This window comes from Pseudomyrmex gracilis, unplaced genomic scaffold (assembly GCF_002006095.1).
Source record: "Pseudomyrmex gracilis isolate BER0280 unplaced genomic scaffold, ASM200609v1 scaffold_7, whole genome shotgun sequence".
Taxonomy (NCBI): Eukaryota; Metazoa; Arthropoda; class Insecta; order Hymenoptera; family Formicidae; genus Pseudomyrmex; species Pseudomyrmex gracilis.
This window is the reverse complement of record NW_018020591.1, coordinates 6,307-25,030: the sequence shown is the minus strand read 5'-3', so window position 1 is coordinate 25,030 and position 18,724 is coordinate 6,307. Positions and strand designations below refer to the sequence as shown.

Here is an 18,724-nt window from a genome sequence, read left to right as displayed (position 1 = left end):
ATAGAGTTTTGTATTTTTAATTGTTTGTTGGGCACACAGAAAAAAAATTGTAATTTTCGAGAGTAAAAAACGCGATAAACCAAAGCAAATCGCCGCCGCGCGACGAAAAATCGAGTAACGTCTCACGTGTCTCTCTCGAATGAAAAAATACTCGTTGACGAATAATCCCCCGTTCTTACGAGCATCCGAACGCCGGAGAGTTCTTCAGTGGAAAGAAGCGCGCGATGGTATAAAAACACGTGTTTATCAGTTTTCACTATCACACGCTTAGTAGCATGCAGCAAGTGTGGACCGCGGAGAAGAAGACATCAGGCACGCAATAGGACGTCGCGTTTCATCGTTCGTTTCCCATGTGAGAAGATTCTCTCGTAGGCGGATAATTGTCTGTTTTTATATATTCGCGATGATTCAATCAACGCTATCGGCAAATATCACGGACGTGCGTGGGAAAAACTCGCGGCAGAACAATCGCTAAGTGAAAATTCCGCATCAAGGAATTCTCTTCTCGCACACTTGTTTAGCGATTTATTACAATTCATTTTTTATCGTAAAAAAAAACTAAATAATTCATACGCCGAGAAGAGCGAGTTTTTGCCGGCGATTGTTAATTTCAAGTTGCAGTAAAAAAAAAAAAACTATAATTTATGGTCGCGACGAGAATCGAATATGTGAGGCGTTACAGCGCTGACTTAACTTCTCATTAATTTTATTTCGTTTGTTTGTTTGTTTTTTTTTTTTCAGAACATCAATCGAGTCTAAATACTACAGCAAACATGTCGCCGAACGTGTTGGGTGTACTTTTGCTCGTTGCTTTAACGGTGACGGTTCCTTCCGTCCTGTCGTCATCTGAAGGGTGTACAACAACTTCGGAGTGTCCACCAAACTTCTGCTGTCTGCTTCGTTCGTATTTTTGCTCTTTTTCTTTTTTTTTACTGGGCATTCAGTTGTCATCTAGATCACATTAGTGCAATTTGAATAACAAAAATGTACGTCTGTTTGTTTTCAGAGCCCATGAGATATGCGATACCCACCTGCGTGCCGGTTCAACAAAAAGGTGAAATATGTCGTCCAAACGCCAGCACTATTACAACCAACCTGACGTATCCGGACAATTCCCGTTTGGAAGTTAAAGACATCAATTACATCCTGTGTTCTTGCATCGACGGATCGTCTTGCAATCCGAGAAAGGGCGTTTGCACTTAAAACGCGCTTCTCTTCTTTATATCTGTACGCAGAAACAAATGATCGAGATGTTACGACTCAAGGATTACGATGACTCGAGATACAAAACAACAAAAACGCGCTTTTAAATATTTTGTGAATAAGTTAATAACATCACACACATTAAATTACTTTATCTGAAACATGTATTGTTCAAGCTTGAAGAAATTGGCGCGCCGACGAGAGAAATCGTCATATCGCATTGTTGTGTTGTTTTTTTTTTTTTTATTTGTAATTTATATATGCAAAGTATTATTATATATTTTACTTATACCGCAGCTTGATATATAAGATAAATGCGTTATATATGTGTACCTTTGTTACAGAGAAAAGTTGTTAAAATAAAATAAAATAAAAAAAAAACAAACTAATTAACAATCACGTGTGTCTCAAACTGTAATCCGAATTGTACAAATTTGTACTCCCCCCGCGCAATATATAAACTTGTATTTATTTTTCTCTATTTTTTATATTCATTAATGCGAATGTGAATTTTTACACCGCGTCGCAATTTTTTTGTAATAACAGTGACGTGCACATTAATTTTCTAGATATTAATTATCGTGTGACCTAAGAACATGTTTCGGATAAACGCGCACGTCGCGCGCGTTTATCAATTTTAGCCGAGGGCTTTTTGTAAATATATGCAACAATCATTACGCGTTACGGTTTTTTGTAATGTATCATTACGACCAACACACATCTGTGTCTGTGAATTTGGACGATGGGTCCAGTTCTGATTGTAAGCTGCGATCTCGATACTTTTTTAGATCGTGCGCACAAGTTTTATTTATTTAGTTAAAATTATTACGCACGTCACTCCGTTAGCTCGCGAGGACAATCCGAACAAAAATCACATATTGCAGTTTGTCACGTTACCCGCCGAAGAAAACCACTTTGCGCCAACGAGTTTCTACGTAGTTAACGTGCACGAATCACAGATGGCGAAAGCTGATCCAAAAATTTCGAACAGCTGCGAAACAACTGTTAACAGCGTCTACTTGTCAATGTAAAAATTAATGTTCGGAGAGATTGTAACATTGTTTTGTATACAAACGCATGTAGTACAAGTGCGTAAGTAAATTTTAAAACAGAAGAGAGCAGAGTGAGATTGTTGAACAATGTTTAGCACCAAGTCGTTCGACGTCGTAAGCTTCAATTCGGAATTGTCTACTGTGAAGTAAGTTGTTTTTTTTTTTTTTTTTATTTTTAATCCTTTTCTCTCTCGCTGTTATTTTATTATTTTTATTTAATCCTTTTTTCTCCCTATTTTATCTTCCACTATTGTTGCAAAACACTCGCGTTACAATGTAATTGTATGCATTTTTATTAGGAAATCTAAAAACAAATGATAAAATGAATGATAATTATTCCGCTTTTTTCCAGGTCGGAGGCGTCCGCAAACGTTCAAACGACAGACATAGTTCACACCTCCAATGATACACAAACTGCAGAAACAAGGACCGTTGGGGTATATCCAACATTTCTCCATTTTGTTGGATTCCAGAGTTTTTTTTTTTTTTTTTTTAATATCGCAGAGACATTTGCATGGAAATTCGTATGGAACAACAATTTTACAATTTTAGATTCAAACTTCGAATGAACAAAAAACCAACGTGGACGTGAATTACGACAAACTCGCAGAGTTTCTGAAAAGAGTCACACCGGGTATTCTCGAGGCCCTCGATGAAGCTTACGGTATCAACGCTTTCGACGATTATGATCCGGACGTTACGGATGGTTCCTCCGCAAATGTTAAGTTGTTACAAAAAATCAATGCGTCGGGACAATCTAACACTCAGGTATGATTTTTTTTTTTCGACGTAACATGAACTATATTTCATATTACGGTTGTTTAACGTTATCAACACTTTGTGTAGATTAAAGTGAGCGATCTATCGTGGAGCAATGTCGGCGGAACGTTAGCAGTCGGTCTTGGCCACACTTATCACGAGGCGTGGTGCGATCATCTGTCCGCGATTCACTTGTACAATCTCACAACGGAGGACAATCTCACGGACACACCCATCAAAACGTTAGAAACGAACGGATGCGTCACAACGTTATGTTATCATCCGACGGAACCTTCTATTCTTGCAATCGGGTCGTCTAATTGTGAGCGTCCTCGTTCCGTCCGTTTTATATAATCTTCAATTCACACGTTGTTACATCAGGTTTAACAAATTTCGCATTTCAGGGGATGTGTCGGTGTGGAATCTCAGAAACGACGACTCTATCACGCCCACGCACGTGTGCACGCACAACGATTGCGTGTCCCAAGTGTGGTGGAGACCGAGATCGGTGAACGACGTGACGTTGTTGGTGAGCTCCAGCAAGGACGGATACGTACTGATTCACAAATTGTCGGCTAACTTCACAACCGTCCAGCTGCACAAACGGTATTGCAATCGCGCGTAATATAAAAATTACAAGAGTGTTTATTTACGCACAAACGTTTTATGATGTTTCAGATTCAAGATAGTGAAGGAACGTAATCCGGTGGAAAGCGTCAGGCCGCGTAGCGCCGGAGGTACGCGCGAGCGTGCCGCGGAAGCGGGATTGTGCATCACGAGTTTTGATTTTTCTCCGAAGCATCCGAGTATATTCGTCGTCGGGACATTGTGCGGCGGGATCTACAAGTGCAGCTTGGACAGCGTGACTCCCATCGAAGGTTCGCACGTGTTTACGCGAACGCGCGCGTAGAAGTTTCGTTACATGTCGATATTTTTAGGAGACGCAACGCTCGTGGATCCTGTGATCGACGAATACGAAAGACACGGAGGTAGCGTCACTTGCATCAAGTGCTCGCCGTTACGTAATTTATTTGTCAGCGGCGCCACGGATAAGGAAATTCGTATATACAATCTCGATGAGGTAAATATATTTGAAATATTTTGATTTGTCTCCGAGTCTCAGCGATTAAACCGATAGCAAACTAGTGGATAGAACCAATTAGAATCTATTGCGTGTTGTGCAAAACACTTGGTAAATGTACAGAATAGGGGAGCCCCCTCCGATCGGCTTCTCGTTTTGATATATTGTAAATATGATCTTCCTGAGTACGTTTCTAAAAGTTTTAGCCGTCGCTCATTGTTTATAAAAAACTTATGAGCAAAAAAAGTTTCATGAATAAACTATCGTTTTTCGACACCGTGTACATTTTTCGTGTGTTGTAAGCATGTAGGCAGGGGAGGCTGCGCCCCCCCGCAGGGGGGAGGGGCTTCGCCCCTCCCCCCTGCTTCCCCCTCGAGGAGAAATAGAAAACGACTTCTGATTAAGTGTCGCTAAAAATCACGTACATACTATCGAGATGAAGCGACATGTTTTCTCCTCGAGGGGGAAGCAGGGGGGAGGGGCGAAGCCCCTCCACCTGCGGGGGGGCGCAGCCCCTCCTGCCTACACGCTTGCAACGAAGAAATGAAAACAAATCGTATAGCGATTCAACCGATAAATATATTTGTTTACGAATACGAACGAAGGAATCAAAACAAAACAGAAAGTTTCGCGATATGCTATATATACACACATTGTTGGCAACATAAACATTACTCATTTCCTTCTGAAATGTACACGGTGTCGGAGAAAATTGGTTTATTCATGAAACTTTTTCTGTTTATAACTTTTTTATAAACAATGAGCGATGGCTAAAAGCTTCATATTGTTACTCAGGAAGGTAATCTTAATAACATATGTGAAAAAGAAGCCGATCGGAGGGGGCTCCCCTATTCTGTACATTTACCTACAAATGTCAATGTTGTAGGATATAGATATAACTATCATATATCTGTGATGAACCGAACGTTTTTAGAAAAAATTTTTCTCTAATTAACCTTATCATTAGTTCGTAAATGTATTTATTCTGAATGGAATGCGGGAGATATTTGAAGTGTCTTTTTCAGAGAAAAGAAAAGTTCTACCGTATGATATTTCGAATCGAATTCAGTTCGAATTATTTATGTAATAATAATTTCATACGTTTAAAAATATATTTCGCGCGCATCTTCACTACGTGGCTCACATTAACCGAAAACTTCTTTTCTAATTATAGGAGCTTAAATTTGTGAATTTTTGCTTGTAATTGTATATTTTCTTCATTACTGGCATAATCGTTGTATTGTATCAATCAATTTGGAGTGTTTTTAAATCACGTTGTAAATTGTTGTGTGTAGCACATCAGTCAGCAAACCGTTTCTGTAGACAATACAGTCGTGGGATTAACATGGATGATTGGCAATCAGGATGTGTTCGCAGCGTACGGTGCGGACGCGTTTATAAAATTCTACAACGTCACAGATAGCAAAGCCGTGACGTGCGCGAATTTCAACGTGACTGGCAAGGATAGCATCGGTTGCTTACGCATCAATTCCAAGAGGTGCGCGGTTGTAAGATAACAAAATCAAAATGATTCATTCTCTAAAAATGTCTTTCTCCTTTCAAATTTTAACCCTTTTAGTGCCGAACAAAAACTGATGCCTATGCGAAGATAACCGAACGAATTTGAGGAATTTACTAAGGTTCCGGAAAAAGCCCATAAAAACCAAATTAATTCTAATAAACATTTTTTCAATTGTAGTCCATCGAATTTCAATCATTTTAACGTTTTATAAAATTATTTAATGATATGTACCTCTTCTGATGCGTGTAACACAACGCCAACGCATGAACGACGATATATCGTCGTTGGCACTTTTCGCAAGTGTATCAAACGACGATATATCGTCGTTCGGCACTAAAAGGGTTAAATACAAAGGTTCACACGTCACATAAATTTGACATGAAATTTGTCTCATTTGTTTACGCAATTTCTCGACGCGTGTGGTTTTTCTAAAAAGGAAGAAGAAATAATTAGTCAAGACTTGTGTATACTTATATAAGATGTTAATATTTATTTCTGTGCTTGTTACAGAGATATACTTGCTGTCGGAGATGTTCGTGGGAATATTGAAATATGGAAATTTCCACGTAACTTGTTTTAAACAAACTTATCTCTGACTGACGCACATTTTTTGCGATATATCTGCTGAATTTGTACCGAAACACTATTACACTTCGTGCTGCACATACAAATTTGTTTTTTTTTGTACTGAAAATAAAAAAGTATGTTCGTGAAACATTGAACCACCTTCTTTAAATCACAGCCTGACTTCTCGATAAACGAGAAACGAGAACGATCCAATCCCCGATAAGACGTTTGCCTGGAATTGGGGTAACTGGGACGTTAACACACATATCTACCAAATCCGCTTATATTCCTCTGAAACAAGTAAAAATAAAACTTACACGACGAACACATATGCGTATAAAAAAAAAAAAACATTGCTTTCTACAAATAGATTTGTCATTTTAGTTATCTCAGTTGTGCAATCGGAAATTGAGTCAAACTCGCGGTTTCACAATTTCGCAGTTGAAAATATCGGAATATTCTCGAAGTGACTAGAATCTGCTGTATGTTTATTCAACGATTCGGTCTCAATCTTATCGCGTTAAACCGGATCTACTTTGTAACCAAATTTCCGATTGCGAAAGAGATAGTGAAGTTTTATTCAAAGTTGTGAAAACTTTAATAAAATATATCTTTACCGATTCTTTAGACAAGTGGATTTAAAAAAGTGGATATAAAAAAGAACTTATTTTTATTACCTTTGTTTCTGCAATTGTATAAACACGCAATCTGAAAAAAAACTTGTTTATTATAGGAAATATGTTTACGTAAAACAAAAACAATTCTTTATTATTATATTTCAGGTACGGTGAAATTTTTGTTCTAAAAAGAACAGTTTTGGTTTTGACTCGTTGTCCAGATTGTTCCTTGCCCTTAAAAGGGCAGTTTTTAATTTTATCCTGAAAAGGACAAATTTATAAATCGCACACATTTGTGCGCATGCTTGACACGATTGATATTTTTTGTCCTAAAAAGGACAGTTTAATCGTTTTGACACAATCGGGCCTCATGATCGTTGCCTTGAAAAAGGCAGTTTTTAAATAATGTCCTGAAAAGGACAATTTGTGAGATAGAGACCCACTTGTGCGCATCCTTATTGCTTTAACCAGAGCAGACGTATCATCGTTTGGATACATTTGGGGGTCCCCCGGAAGGGACCCTGGAAAGATATAAAAAGGATAATACAGGAGAATTTAGGGAAAAAACGGAATATTTGATGGGGGAGAACGAAAATAAAAACGACTTTTCTCTCTCGTTAAGCATCTTGCAAATCTTGAAGACAGCGGAAACTCACTAGTTCGAATTCGTCAATTTTTCCATGCTGTATACAGATAAAAGGATTTTTTGTTTCGTAAAGAAGGAGACAATATAATAGGAAAAATTAGGAAAAGGAATGGGGAAAGGGGGGGGGAATAACTAAAAATTTCTTTTGCACTTTTCTGGGATGTTTCTTCTTTTGCTTTTCTTTGTATGAACGTAAAGATGTAAATCCGTTCTTCTCACACATGTGCGAACTTTGAAGATTCCTCCTTTGTTGTCTTTATAACGCGGCAGTGCAGTTTTACTTGTACGCGCGAAACTCGTTAGACGAGTCCCGGAACTCCATTTCTCTTCTTTTTTGTTTTTTTCACTTTTACGTCATCTTCTCGTCATCTGATATCCTCACCGATATTTCGTCCACTGCTTTTTTTTTTCTACTTCTTGTGTTTGCCGATCGCTTGATGCGAATATGTGTGTTATACGACGTCGACCCACATCTCTCGAACTATTATACGAACTTTTTAACCCCGTGTGAGAAGATGTATTAATTGTGCTGCGCTGAAGTGTGTATATATATTTGTATATATATATATATTTATGTATGTACTTTGGAAGTAACAGGGCGGAAAAAGTTCCAGTAAAACGCATTGTTCTCTCTTAAATATCATCTGTCAGAATTGATGTCTATCGGATTATTATTGCACGCCAAATTTCACCACCACTGTCTTTCTTCTGTTTCTTCCTTCTCTATTCAACTTCTTCGTATTCTTTCATTTCATCTCTCATACATTCAACACGCACGCTCTCTTTTGCTTCTCTCTTTCTCTCTCTCACACACACACACACACACACACACATACACACTCTCTCTCTCTTAACGATTTCGTTTTCACACTTGAAATTATTTATTTTTTTTTTTTGGTGCCTTTTATATTAAAAAAAGACATTTTTTTCTGGTCCATTTTTCTTCTTGAAAATCTTAAACACTCGCTTCCAATCACTCGCTCACACTCAGACTATCGCTCTGCCAACGAACGGAGAGCTTTTTTATATATATTTGCTGCTCCGTTCTTCGCGATCATTCACACCTAAGAACATTACGTTTCCTTAAATCTCCATCCTCCGTTTTCCTTTCTTCTTTATAATAATTCTCTGTCTTTTACGGCTAACTTAGCTTTTCTGTGAACTTTATAAATTTCATCTTCAAGAAACGCGCCAGTTTTAATAAACGTGCAAAAGCACAGTACGATATAAACAATTACGTTTTTTTTTTTTTTTTTCCGTCTTCTGTTTTTCTCGACAGACTATGGTCGAGTATATTTAAATGGACAGCTTCCGGAAAGCCTTCAATTTCCTTTTGCCCGTCCTCTTTTCTGAATGTTACCGTCCTCGTCTTTCTTCTTCTTCTTCTTCTTCTTCTTCTTCTTCTTCTTCTTCTTCGTCGATCTAGTTCTTCATAAAGAAAGTTGCGAAGTCTACATTCTTCACACGAAGGTTAGACAGAATGCAGCAGCGAGCGAAGTCAACATTCTTCTCCTCACTTTTTTTTGTTTTTTTTTTGTTTTTTTAATTTTTCCCTCGCCGATTCTTCAATCTCTTTGCGGAATCTTCTCGTCGGACGCGCAAGCACGAGACAATTGTTTCGCAGCAAAAACAACGGGATGCGCGTCGAAAGATGGCATCGCTGCTGGTAAATGTCCTTCCTCGCGTGCGATAATGCCTCCCGTCATCGCCGCGACGTCAGCAACGTCTCTCATTATAGATCCTGTTTCGAGACAAAAGGCCGTTTTTTAAACATTCTCTTTCTGATTAAGTCGCTGTGTTTCAAAAGCTGCGATGATTCTTGAAAACAATTTTCGTTTTTTTATTTTTGTTGTTTTTTTTAATATAAATTTTTCATTTGAAACAATAGATCTTGCAGTTTTTGAAACGACGTTTCTTGCACCCGAATCGTCTGAATTTTTAGAGACGCAAACCTGACATGTATCGCGGATCGTTGCCGAAACGGACAGACCATCGTCGACGGACCATCTCGTTTTTGCGCGTAACGACGAGTCTCCTTCGCCAACTTCTTCCTTTCTTCTGTTTTTTCTCTCGTATTCTCGCAGTTTTTCTTCGTTTAAAAATTTACATCGTTCGAACGAGCCGCCAATGTAAAAAAAAAAAAAAAAAAGAAAGAACCACGCTCGTGCGGTTTTTCCGGAAGTCCATCCTCCTCCTCGCGTAGCAAAATAATTTTCTTCATCTCTGCTCTCTCTTTCTCTTTCTGTTTCACCGCGGGCATTCGTACGCTTTTCTCTCTTACGCTTATTATTTACAAATTCTTTAAATGTATAATCATCGCCTATTTTACTATCATTGTCGATTGATGCTCCCTCCTCTCATGTGTGTGTGTGTATATAAACGCACGCAATTCTCTCAATCCTTAATGTAACATACGTCTATTATTTAACTCCAGTCAAAATCTTAAGTAGTAAGCTTCTGTTTTTTTTTCTTTTACATCGCTACAAAGTATAGATTACGGTTCTATGTCTTAATGTACTCTAAAAATCGCAACGGGTGAAATTGCCTTTCTTTGTTTGTCGCTGTGTTTGTGTTTTGTTTTTTCTTTTCGTGTCCGCGACGAAAATTGTCACGGTGACACGGAGGGGGGAAAATCATCGTCTGACTGTTTTACTCTCAAACGTTTGTCATTTCATCTCATCACAGAGATCGCGACTCTCTTGATATCTCCTTATAAACTATTATCATTAACGTTCTCTAATAAGATTCGCAGTTCGGCTCTTCATCTCCTTTTCCTTCTAGATAACGATATCCACACAATCCGTCATCTCTATTTTCCCGCAATCTTTTTTTTTATTATTTACAGACGCGTACGCTTTGCACAGAAACGATCTTGGGTTTCGCGCGAATCTTCTTCTTCTTCTTCTTTTTTTTTTGTTTTTTGTTTTACCAACAACGACAATCCGATTACATCGTAACAACCGTAACATTGTTCGTACAATAATATACGCTATACTCCAATAATCGGGATTGTCAAATCATTGCTTTTTGTTTATTTTTTTTTTATTCACCGCATTTTCGCGAATACAAAGCGTACGCGCTGCAGATCAGAAGCCTATATCTGTGTTCGTTTATCTCGAAAGTGATCGATTCTCTCGTCGCACGTGTCAACTTCGTTCTCGCGTCTCCGTAATTTCTTTTTTTTTTCCCGATTTCGCCCACTTTCGAGATAAACGACACACATATCTTCTTTCTTTCTTTTTCTCTCTCTTTCCTTTTCTTTTCTCGCAACATAATACGTTTCTATCACCGTTTCATTAAAGCAGACCAGAGTTTCGGGAAATAATCAGCTTACTACGGGGGGGGATATTCGGTTTATACATATATATATGTGTGTGTATAAGTTTAAACTTACGAAGAGAAACGTATATAAGAAGTAACAGACGCGAAGAAAAACGAACGTGGTGCGCTCGAAACGGGAGAGGAACACGCAGAAACGCGAGATGATGTCTTTTTTGTTTTTCTTTCTTGTAGCAAATTTGCAAAACAAAAAAAAAAAAAAAGATTAGCGTGACGAATCTTAAACACGTCACATTGTCCACAATCACATGAAGAAAAATAACAGAACAACACCGATTGTCGGTGTGTATTATTTTGCACATTTTAAGATTCATGTAAGAACGTCAAAAAGACTTGTATATAATTTTTATCAGTGTATATATGTGTGTGTGTGTGTGTGTACGTGTGTGAAAAATAACAGCCGATACTCAACGGTTTTAAGATAACGCTTTTTTGCTTCTCATTAAATAATCGACAATGCCATCGTTATATTGCGCAGCGAGTATTATTTTTTCTCGATTAGATATCATTCGCAAATACTCCCCTCCCGTGTGTGTTTGCGTGTGTGTTTGTGTAACAGGAAATTAAGACAAAAAAAAATAGTATCTTTTTCATGCGCTTATTTACGAAAGACTGGAAAGTTGCTTTCACGCGCGCAGACGCAAAACTTGGCGGCCATTTTCTATGAACGCTGAGAAACGGATTCGGAACGGATTTTTTTTTTTTTTTGCGGGCGCGCGAAAACAATTTTGATCCAAACCGACACGTTTTTCTGGCGTTCCTCTGTCTTCCAAAATTCATTGTCATTTGTGTTCAAATTACCGCGTCGTTATTGTTTATTTTGTCGTGTATTATTATTCACACGAACATTTATTACAAAAAAAGAAAAGATCAAACGACCAACCATAGGCAGTAAATTCACGAGAAATATTAATTAACACTTTCACAAATGTTCATTTTGTTTTTCGTCCCACGAATTAATCAATATATTAAGATCTGTTGTGTGTGTATATTAAAATTTAAAATATAGCAATAGTTTGTAATTTAAAAAATAGATGCTGTGGATTCACAGGAAAAACGTGTCTTCTTTGAAGGAGGAAGCTCGTTTGCTCTCGCACTCTTTTCTCTCTTCCTTTCTCTCCCTCTTTCTCTCTCTCTCTCTTTGTGTATGTATATTTGTGTTCTTTTTTTGTTCTCTACACACACTCACACACTCTCTTTCTCTCTCTCTCTCTTTGTGTATGTATATTTGTGTTCTTTTTTTGTTCTCTACACACACTCACACACTCTCTTTCTCTCTCTCTCTCTCTTTCTCTCTGTTTCTCACACACACGTTTCAGACTTTGGCACACACGCATTCTATCACACACTCAATCCTTTACGCACTCACGCATTCATTGTGTAATTTAGTGTTGTATACGTGTCTATTATGTGTCTGCAAATATTCTAAATAACTATACATGTAGTGGATTAAGGTACATGGTCTGATTCGCTCAAGTAGTCTCAATGCGATTAGTCTCGTCGCACCGGTTAAACAGTTTTTTTTTTTCCCTCGTTGTCGGCGGCGAAACTGCGACGACACGCGAAACGTTTTATAAATCTTCGTTACATCTTTTCTTCCGGGTGACTCGCGCGTTGCATCGAGCGCGTCGCGTAAAATTGTCTCCCGTCGTATTCGTCGCATCACGCGGCCGCTTTTCTAACGACGCGACGGCGGAAGGAGGTAGAATAAAAGGAAATATTGTCACCGACGAACCCCTCGAGAAATTATTATCTCGAGATGTGCGCGAAATTTCAACAACAAGTCGCGAGAAAAGCTTCTTCCTCCCGCCGCGACGATAATCTCTCTTTCTCCGCACACGTGCTATTTTAAGTTTCGCTTCGAAATGTCTTTTTAAACCTCACAGTTCACGCGTGCGGCGAACGCGTGAGCGCGCGAAACGCACCGATATTATTGCACCAGAAAACGCACCGTGTTTCACCGGTGAAGAGACGATTGCTGGCTTCGCACGTCACGCGTACACACACGAGAGAAAGAGAGAGAACGCGAATACGCTACCGATCGGTATAATCGGCAGTGAATTTCCTTGGCAGTTAATTTGCCAGAAACGCCCGGCAAATTAAAACCCACGTGTACGTGTAAAGAAATGTCAATTTACATATATATATAAATATAATACATTACACTCTCGTCTGCGTGTACGTGCGCGATGCAGTTTTCTAGAGCAAGAGTCTCTGATACCACAGAAGAAATTGTACGTCGGCGCTTCGCGCGCGCGCTCGCGCGATTCCGCGACACAAATCGCACATTTATTCTCGCGAGGCAACGAAAACGCCCGCGAAAAACGAGATCGGAGTGCGTGCCTCGAACACAATTTTTACAATGTAACACTTAACATTTAATTTAAAAAAAAAAAAAAAGAGAAAAAAAAGACGAGAAGATTTCGTCTGTCGGACGAAGACGCGAGCGATACGAGAAGAGAGACGCGAGATAATTTAGCAACGAACGTAAAATGTACAATGTGAGAACTCGCGGGAGAGAAGAAAGAAAAATCGAAGGAATGTGTTTCTCTCTCTCTCGTCGAGGAGTTAATTAAAAAATATTCGATTAAAAAATACCGGTACGCGCGATAGAAAAATTGCGCGTCGTTCGTTCGCAAAACGTGCGTTGTACCGCGAAACGTGCTTTTTTTTTTTTTTTTGTTTTGAGTTTGGTACAACGATTTTATAAATATTCTCTCGGACCCTTTCTTTTCTTCTCTCCTTCTTTTTATTTCTCCTTCGTTTCGCTCTGTCTCTCAACTTAATTCTAAATATAAGGCTTATTTAATTAATCGACATAGTGTTTCGCTGCGGCTGAGTGTTGTGTCCCTGTTTTACGTTACACACCGCTCGGTATGATAAGACGAGATGCGAATGTTCGCACAACGACGGAAAAGATTTTTTTTTTTTTGTTGTTGTTGTTCTCAGATCTCTCGAAACTTTGTTCTCTCGTTGGCGAAACGAGAGACGGAAAATTCGAGGGTAGGTATCGCCGCGAGAGCGATTGCGTTTCGAACACGCCGGTCTTCTGTTCGATGAGCTTCAATATCGAGATTGCGCGCATTTAAAAACAAAAAAAAACTCTTAATTGCTCGTTTCGATGATTAATTGTAAAAAGTTTCTTTCATTTTCCGCACGCGGAAAATGTTTTTTTTTTTTTTATACAGAAAAATTACAAGACCTAGTTGCGATAATCAATCAAGCGCGCTCTGCTGTCCGATTCACAATTTTCCTTCGTAAAAACATTCCAGGATTTAAAAAGGAAATGAAGCGAATTAGGAAGAACCTTGCGTGCGAAAATAACATCGATATGTAAAAAACCGATTGTTCGTCCTCGTGACCGCGAAATTTAAAAGCCCTTACACACTAGTTACAAGATTAAAAGATGCGATAAAAAAAAAAAAAAAAGTAATACTCTGTGCGAGAAAACGTTATTCGCATTACGTGCCGATAAAAGAAATATATTTATTTATTTCCTGTTCACCATTCGTTCTAATCTTTGCTGGAAACAAAATGGAGTACCTTAGAGAGGATTTAAGAAAGAGCCTATTCAAAATTAAAAACTAATTAACTCAGAAACTAAATCTCTCAGAAAGCAACTTCTCCTGGAAGTCCCGAAGCAACACTTTGTACGTTTCTAAACTGCATTTTCTCGAGTTTTGGTTAAAAGAACATTCACATAAAAATTTGAAAGCTTCTCCTTCATTTAATTACCACCACCACATGTTATTCTCAAGTCAACGAATTAAATTAAAAAAACCTTCGAATTTCTCTGAAAAATACTCGACGAAAAATATCAGCAAAATGGAGGGAACGTTCTAACTCTCTGCATTCAAATGAAATCTCAGATTTATCGGACGAAAAAAAAAAAATACGAACAAATTATCCGAACACACATGGATTGTCGGCTTTGTCGTAACGAAGCGTGTTAACGTAACAAAGCGAAACGTCCGCGAATTTCTCATCATCGATCGTCTCTTCGCCTGTTTGCTTAATTAATTCGACCCCTCGAAAATTTGCTTAATACTTCAAGCCTATTGCGATTTTGTACGTTACAATATCACAATTGTATAGGTTCACCGATAAATGGGTCGTCCCGCGCGTCCACGTACGTAATCCTCGAACGAAAAGAAGACGAACCTTTTTGCTGTTTCTGCTGTTTCTTTTTTTATGTTTGTTTTGTTCTTTTTGTTTTAGAAATTACACATAAATGACAACACGATGATTTTCGTCTTTTTGTCGCAGAAACAACAGTAAATTTCTAATGTAAATTTCTAACAGTAAATTTCTAACGTCATCAGACGACGTACATGCCGAGCATTAGACGTGCGTCTCTCGTTCAAAGTACACATTATGTACATATATATTTTCGTAAAATGCACGCTTTTCTCACCGGGAGAAGGGAGGAGGATGGGCGATCACCGCGGCGGTGACGGTCCCACCCTCGAAAATCGATCCGCCTCCATCGGGACGACCCAACCGCACGTCGGCACATTACAGACTACGACTTATTACAACTACTTACATTTGTGAAGTTTGTCTTGCGACGACGGATCGCGTTCTTTACTTTTTTTTTTTTTGTTTTTTTCTTTAAAGCCGCGAGTCGGATCACGCTCGAATCGTCTTCCTCCTCTTCGACCTTTTTTTTTCTCTCTCTCTCTCTCTCAATTGCCATCGAAATTAGCCGTTTCCGAGCGCGTCGATTTACACCGATAGGTATGTACGTATCGAACCGTCGAAAATTCACGTTGAGTAATATTAAAGCGTGAAGAATACGGATGGGATTTTGCACCTTTTCGTTTTTTTTTTTTATTTTTTATTTTTTACACGAAGAGCGAGAGAAAGAGAAAATTAATATTTCTCTTTCTCTGTCTCTCTCTTTCTGTTTCTCTCCTGCTGACCCGCTTGCGCTATTGCAAATCGTTCTTATCCGAGTACTAAAACACGTGCCTCCTTACTCATTAAACTTAAATTACTTTGCATTGTTTCTCTATACTTATATAGTTCTTATATAATATATATATATAATATATATATATGTCGCGCACATACACGCGTGCAGGTATACATATATATGTGTATAGATATATATATACGTATCTCTTATATTGGTTGATTATATCAATTAAAAGTTACTGAATCCTATCCAAATTATCATCATCATCATCACAGCTAATTTCTATATTATAACGATTCCCTTCCTTTCACTCACTTATTTACTGATTTAATGGTTTTTATAGCTCTTCCTGCGTTTATCCTTCTCCTTTTGTTTGCTCATTTCCGTGAAAATCTACTTCCGGTTGCGCGACGTAGAAAATCAGCAAGAAAAAATTCGAGACAGAAGAATCTCTGAAAATTCCTCGATTTAAAACACGCGCTCACTCGCATTGTGATATTCCAGTTCTTTTTGTTTTTTTTTTTTTTTTTAATGAGCTTTCCAACAGAGAATCGGACAAAAACGCCGTTACCGGACGATTCGCGTACTTTTTATGTACAATTTTACATAGAAGGACTTAAAAATTTTATCATTTTCGCGTTTATACAATCGGTATTTACATTTTTCCATTTTCATTTTCCGTTTACGTTTTACGCCTTTCACTCTCTCTCTTTCTTTCTCTTTCTCTCTGTCTTTCTTGTACACCGGACGGCAGTGTTTGATTCGTTTTCCTTCTCATCCAAGGATTTCATCGCAAATCCCGAGGATCCTGACGGATCTATCCGGTCTTGAACTCGCGTACCGTCAAGATTGAACATCTCCGCTTTTTTTGTTTTATAATTGCGCGTTGATTTTTAAGCTTAATTAATGTGACTGGCTCGCGAAACTCGTTACCGAACGAACCGGCTATGAGGACTCACTCTCGAGTGACAGCGATCGTATGACATTTTGAGATAGCATTTGAACCTAATTTTAAACCACCGCGAAAACACAACCGAAGTTATTTGCTCTGACACTCGCAACATCTGCAAACGCTGTTATTCGTAAAAAAAAAAAAAACGTACAGATTTACAGAAAATGATAAAAAAAAAAAGAACCAAAAGAAAAAAAAACAAAACAGATTGAATCTCTTCGGAGAACAGATTTGTCGATATCAGGCATTAAAAATAATCGAGTCAAATGTTAATATGCGCACATTGACCGGAGTACCGCATGCAAGCAAAGTTTAAATTTAAGGATTATTTATATCCGTGTAAATATACGTTCGAGAAAACGTGCGAACTTGAAACGTGCCAAATTTTCTTTGTGACGTAAATACTGTAGTACAAGGAGTATGGTTGTTTCAATAGACTCAAAATATAATAGAATCAAAACGTGTCAAACAGATACACATTTAAAATTGATTCGAGATACAATCTAGAATTTATATATTACACTAACAAGTAACTTAAGTTTTTGATTAAAAAAGAAAAAAAAACACTCCGCAAAAAAAACAATATACATAATAATATATTTAAATCTTATTGTTTTAAATGCACTTCAGCACTTGTAAAATTTTGTCGTTGCAAGTGTTCAACACTTGCTCGAGCTTTTGTACTTTCGAAACTATAATTCTTGAAAACTTAAAATCTACTCGACGTGCATGTGTGCGTCTTGATCATTGGTCCAAGTCTCGGAGAGAATGTATGGTTTTGAACTTATAGAACTCAAGTTTAGCAGTAACATGTGTGAAATAAAATACTTCCTGAAGTAAAAAAAACATCTCGAGTTTCAAGTTCGGATTTTACATCTTGCTGCCAAACTTGGAAAAAAAAATGCGACGAAAATCGAAAACTAAAAAAAAAATAAAAGGTCACACAATGCAAATCAATTGCATTTCTTTTCGAACAATTTATCGAAGTATATATAGCATCAGGTTCCCGTAACTATCATTCCTTGTACTATCAGGATCAGTTCAATTTTGAGACGCAATTTCTGTGGTGAGACGCAACTTCTATAAGTTCTATAAGAGCTTTCCTTGAATTTGCATATTCAAACGAGATATTTATATATGTATAAATATATGTGTATATATACATACATACATACATACATATATATATGATACAATTACATACACGATCGCTATATGTAGACGTTTGCTTTGCTACAGTCGTAGTCTCCCAAGAAAAAGAAAAAAAATTTGCTTAACGTAAATGTACATTCATTATCGTATATAAAAATAATATTCAGGCTGGCGAATTTTGTAAATTCTCGCGTATATAAATCGAATTGCGAAGAAAAAGGAAAACCAGTCCTCTCTCTCAAACTTTCTCCTCTTTCGTATCTCGAGATGTCGATTTTCTCCCAAGCCACGATATTGTAAACACCGAGAAGGAAAAAACAAGAAGTTTCGCGCATATTCAAGTTTATATTCGACAAGCATATCTCTCTCCGTTGTCCCGTGTTCGTGTAGAAACTTTCAATAATTCTCGACGTCATAAATCAAATCGATCGGCGTTGCTTAAACGCGCGCGCGCGCGCGTGTGTGTGTGTATGTTGATGATCTGTTTGTAGATACCGTTAGTAGAGATTTCACCTTATACAAAACTTATAGATACGAGAGCTAGCAATTGAAAAATTGCAAATTGCATACATTGTAACATTTGTCATTTTAAACACACACACGCGCACACTCTTCCCGAATCAATCTCGCGTCATTTATTCATTCATTCGAACATTTACACACACTCTCTCTCTTTCTCTCTCTTACACACACAAAATTCACACTTACACACATCCTAAGCCTAAGTCGATCTTTAGGTAATCACTTATCGAAAAAACGAATTGACGAGAGGAAGAAAAAGTGGCACATATACTCCGTTGCGAGACATTATATTGCGATTAAGAAACTTTTTTTTTTTTAAAAAAAAAAAAAAAAAAAAAAAAAAAAAAAAAAAAGTGCAGAAGATAATATAAAACTATTACGTCAAATATCACGT

The 18,724-nt window shown here is 37.8% G+C and overlaps 2 protein-coding genes and 1 long non-coding RNA gene across 5 annotated transcripts; 2 read left to right on the top strand and 1 right to left on the bottom strand.

The window, feature by feature from the left end:
• Positions 1-241: 241 nt before the first annotated feature.
• On the top strand, positions 242-1,602 carry LOC109859813 (astakine-like). 2 transcript variants are annotated; one of them, XM_020438396.1, is made up of 3 exons: positions 242-352; positions 742-900; positions 1,007-1,602. In XM_020438396.1, the coding sequence occupies exons 2-3, from the start codon at positions 774-776 to the stop codon at positions 1,201-1,203; spliced, it is 324 nt and encodes a 107-aa protein (XP_020293985.1). In that variant the 5' UTR covers positions 242-352; positions 742-773; the 3' UTR covers positions 1,204-1,602. The 2 variants fall into 2 exon arrangements, with proteins under 2 accessions (XP_020293985.1, XP_020293994.1); XM_020438405.1 differs by having other exon boundaries at positions 258-368.
• A 562-nt stretch (positions 1,603-2,164) lies between these two features.
• Positions 2,165-6,332, top strand: LOC109859589 (WD repeat-containing protein 34-like). Of its 2 annotated transcripts, none has more exons than XM_020437969.1 (9): positions 2,165-2,401; positions 2,608-2,692; positions 2,808-3,023; positions 3,102-3,336; positions 3,419-3,620; positions 3,693-3,892; positions 3,953-4,095; positions 5,391-5,593; positions 6,128-6,332. In XM_020437969.1, exons 1-9 carry the CDS (start codon positions 2,343-2,345, stop codon positions 6,195-6,197), a joined length of 1,413 nt encoding a protein of 470 aa, XP_020293558.1. In that variant the 5' UTR covers positions 2,165-2,342; the 3' UTR covers positions 6,198-6,332. The 2 variants fall into 2 exon arrangements, with proteins under 2 accessions (XP_020293558.1, XP_020293566.1); XM_020437977.1 differs by lacking the exon at positions 6,128-6,332 and adding an exon at positions 5,960-6,086 and having other exon boundaries at positions 5,391-5,661.
• Positions 6,333-8,331: 1,999 nt separating this feature from the next.
• On the bottom strand, positions 8,332-11,951 carry LOC109859583. Its single transcript, XR_002250725.1, has 2 exons — positions 9,400-11,951; positions 8,332-9,188 (listed from the first exon to the last, which is right to left on the bottom strand). It is a non-coding gene; the product is annotated as an uncharacterized LOC109859583 (long non-coding RNA).
• Positions 11,952-18,724: the final 6,773 nt, after the last annotated feature.

Excerpts from the sequence above, each read along its gene's own strand:
- LOC109859589 (XM_020437969.1), top strand. The coding sequence starts at position 2,343 with ATGTTTAGCACCAAGTCGTTCGACGTCGTAAGCTTCAATTCGGAATTG. Across the intron at positions 3,337-3,418 it reads TGCAATCGGGTCGTCTAATT|GGGATGTGTCGGTGTGGAAT; the intron begins GTGAGCGTCCTC and ends TTCGCATTTCAG. Across the intron at positions 4,096-5,390 it reads GTATATACAATCTCGATGAG|CACATCAGTCAGCAAACCGT; the intron begins GTAAATATATTT and ends TGTTGTGTGTAG.
- LOC109859813 (XM_020438396.1), top strand. The coding sequence starts at position 774 with ATGTCGCCGAACGTGTTGGGTGTACTTTTGCTCGTTGCTTTAACGGTG. Across the intron at positions 901-1,006 it reads AAACTTCTGCTGTCTGCTTC|AGCCCATGAGATATGCGATA; the intron begins GTTCGTATTTTT and ends GTTTGTTTTCAG.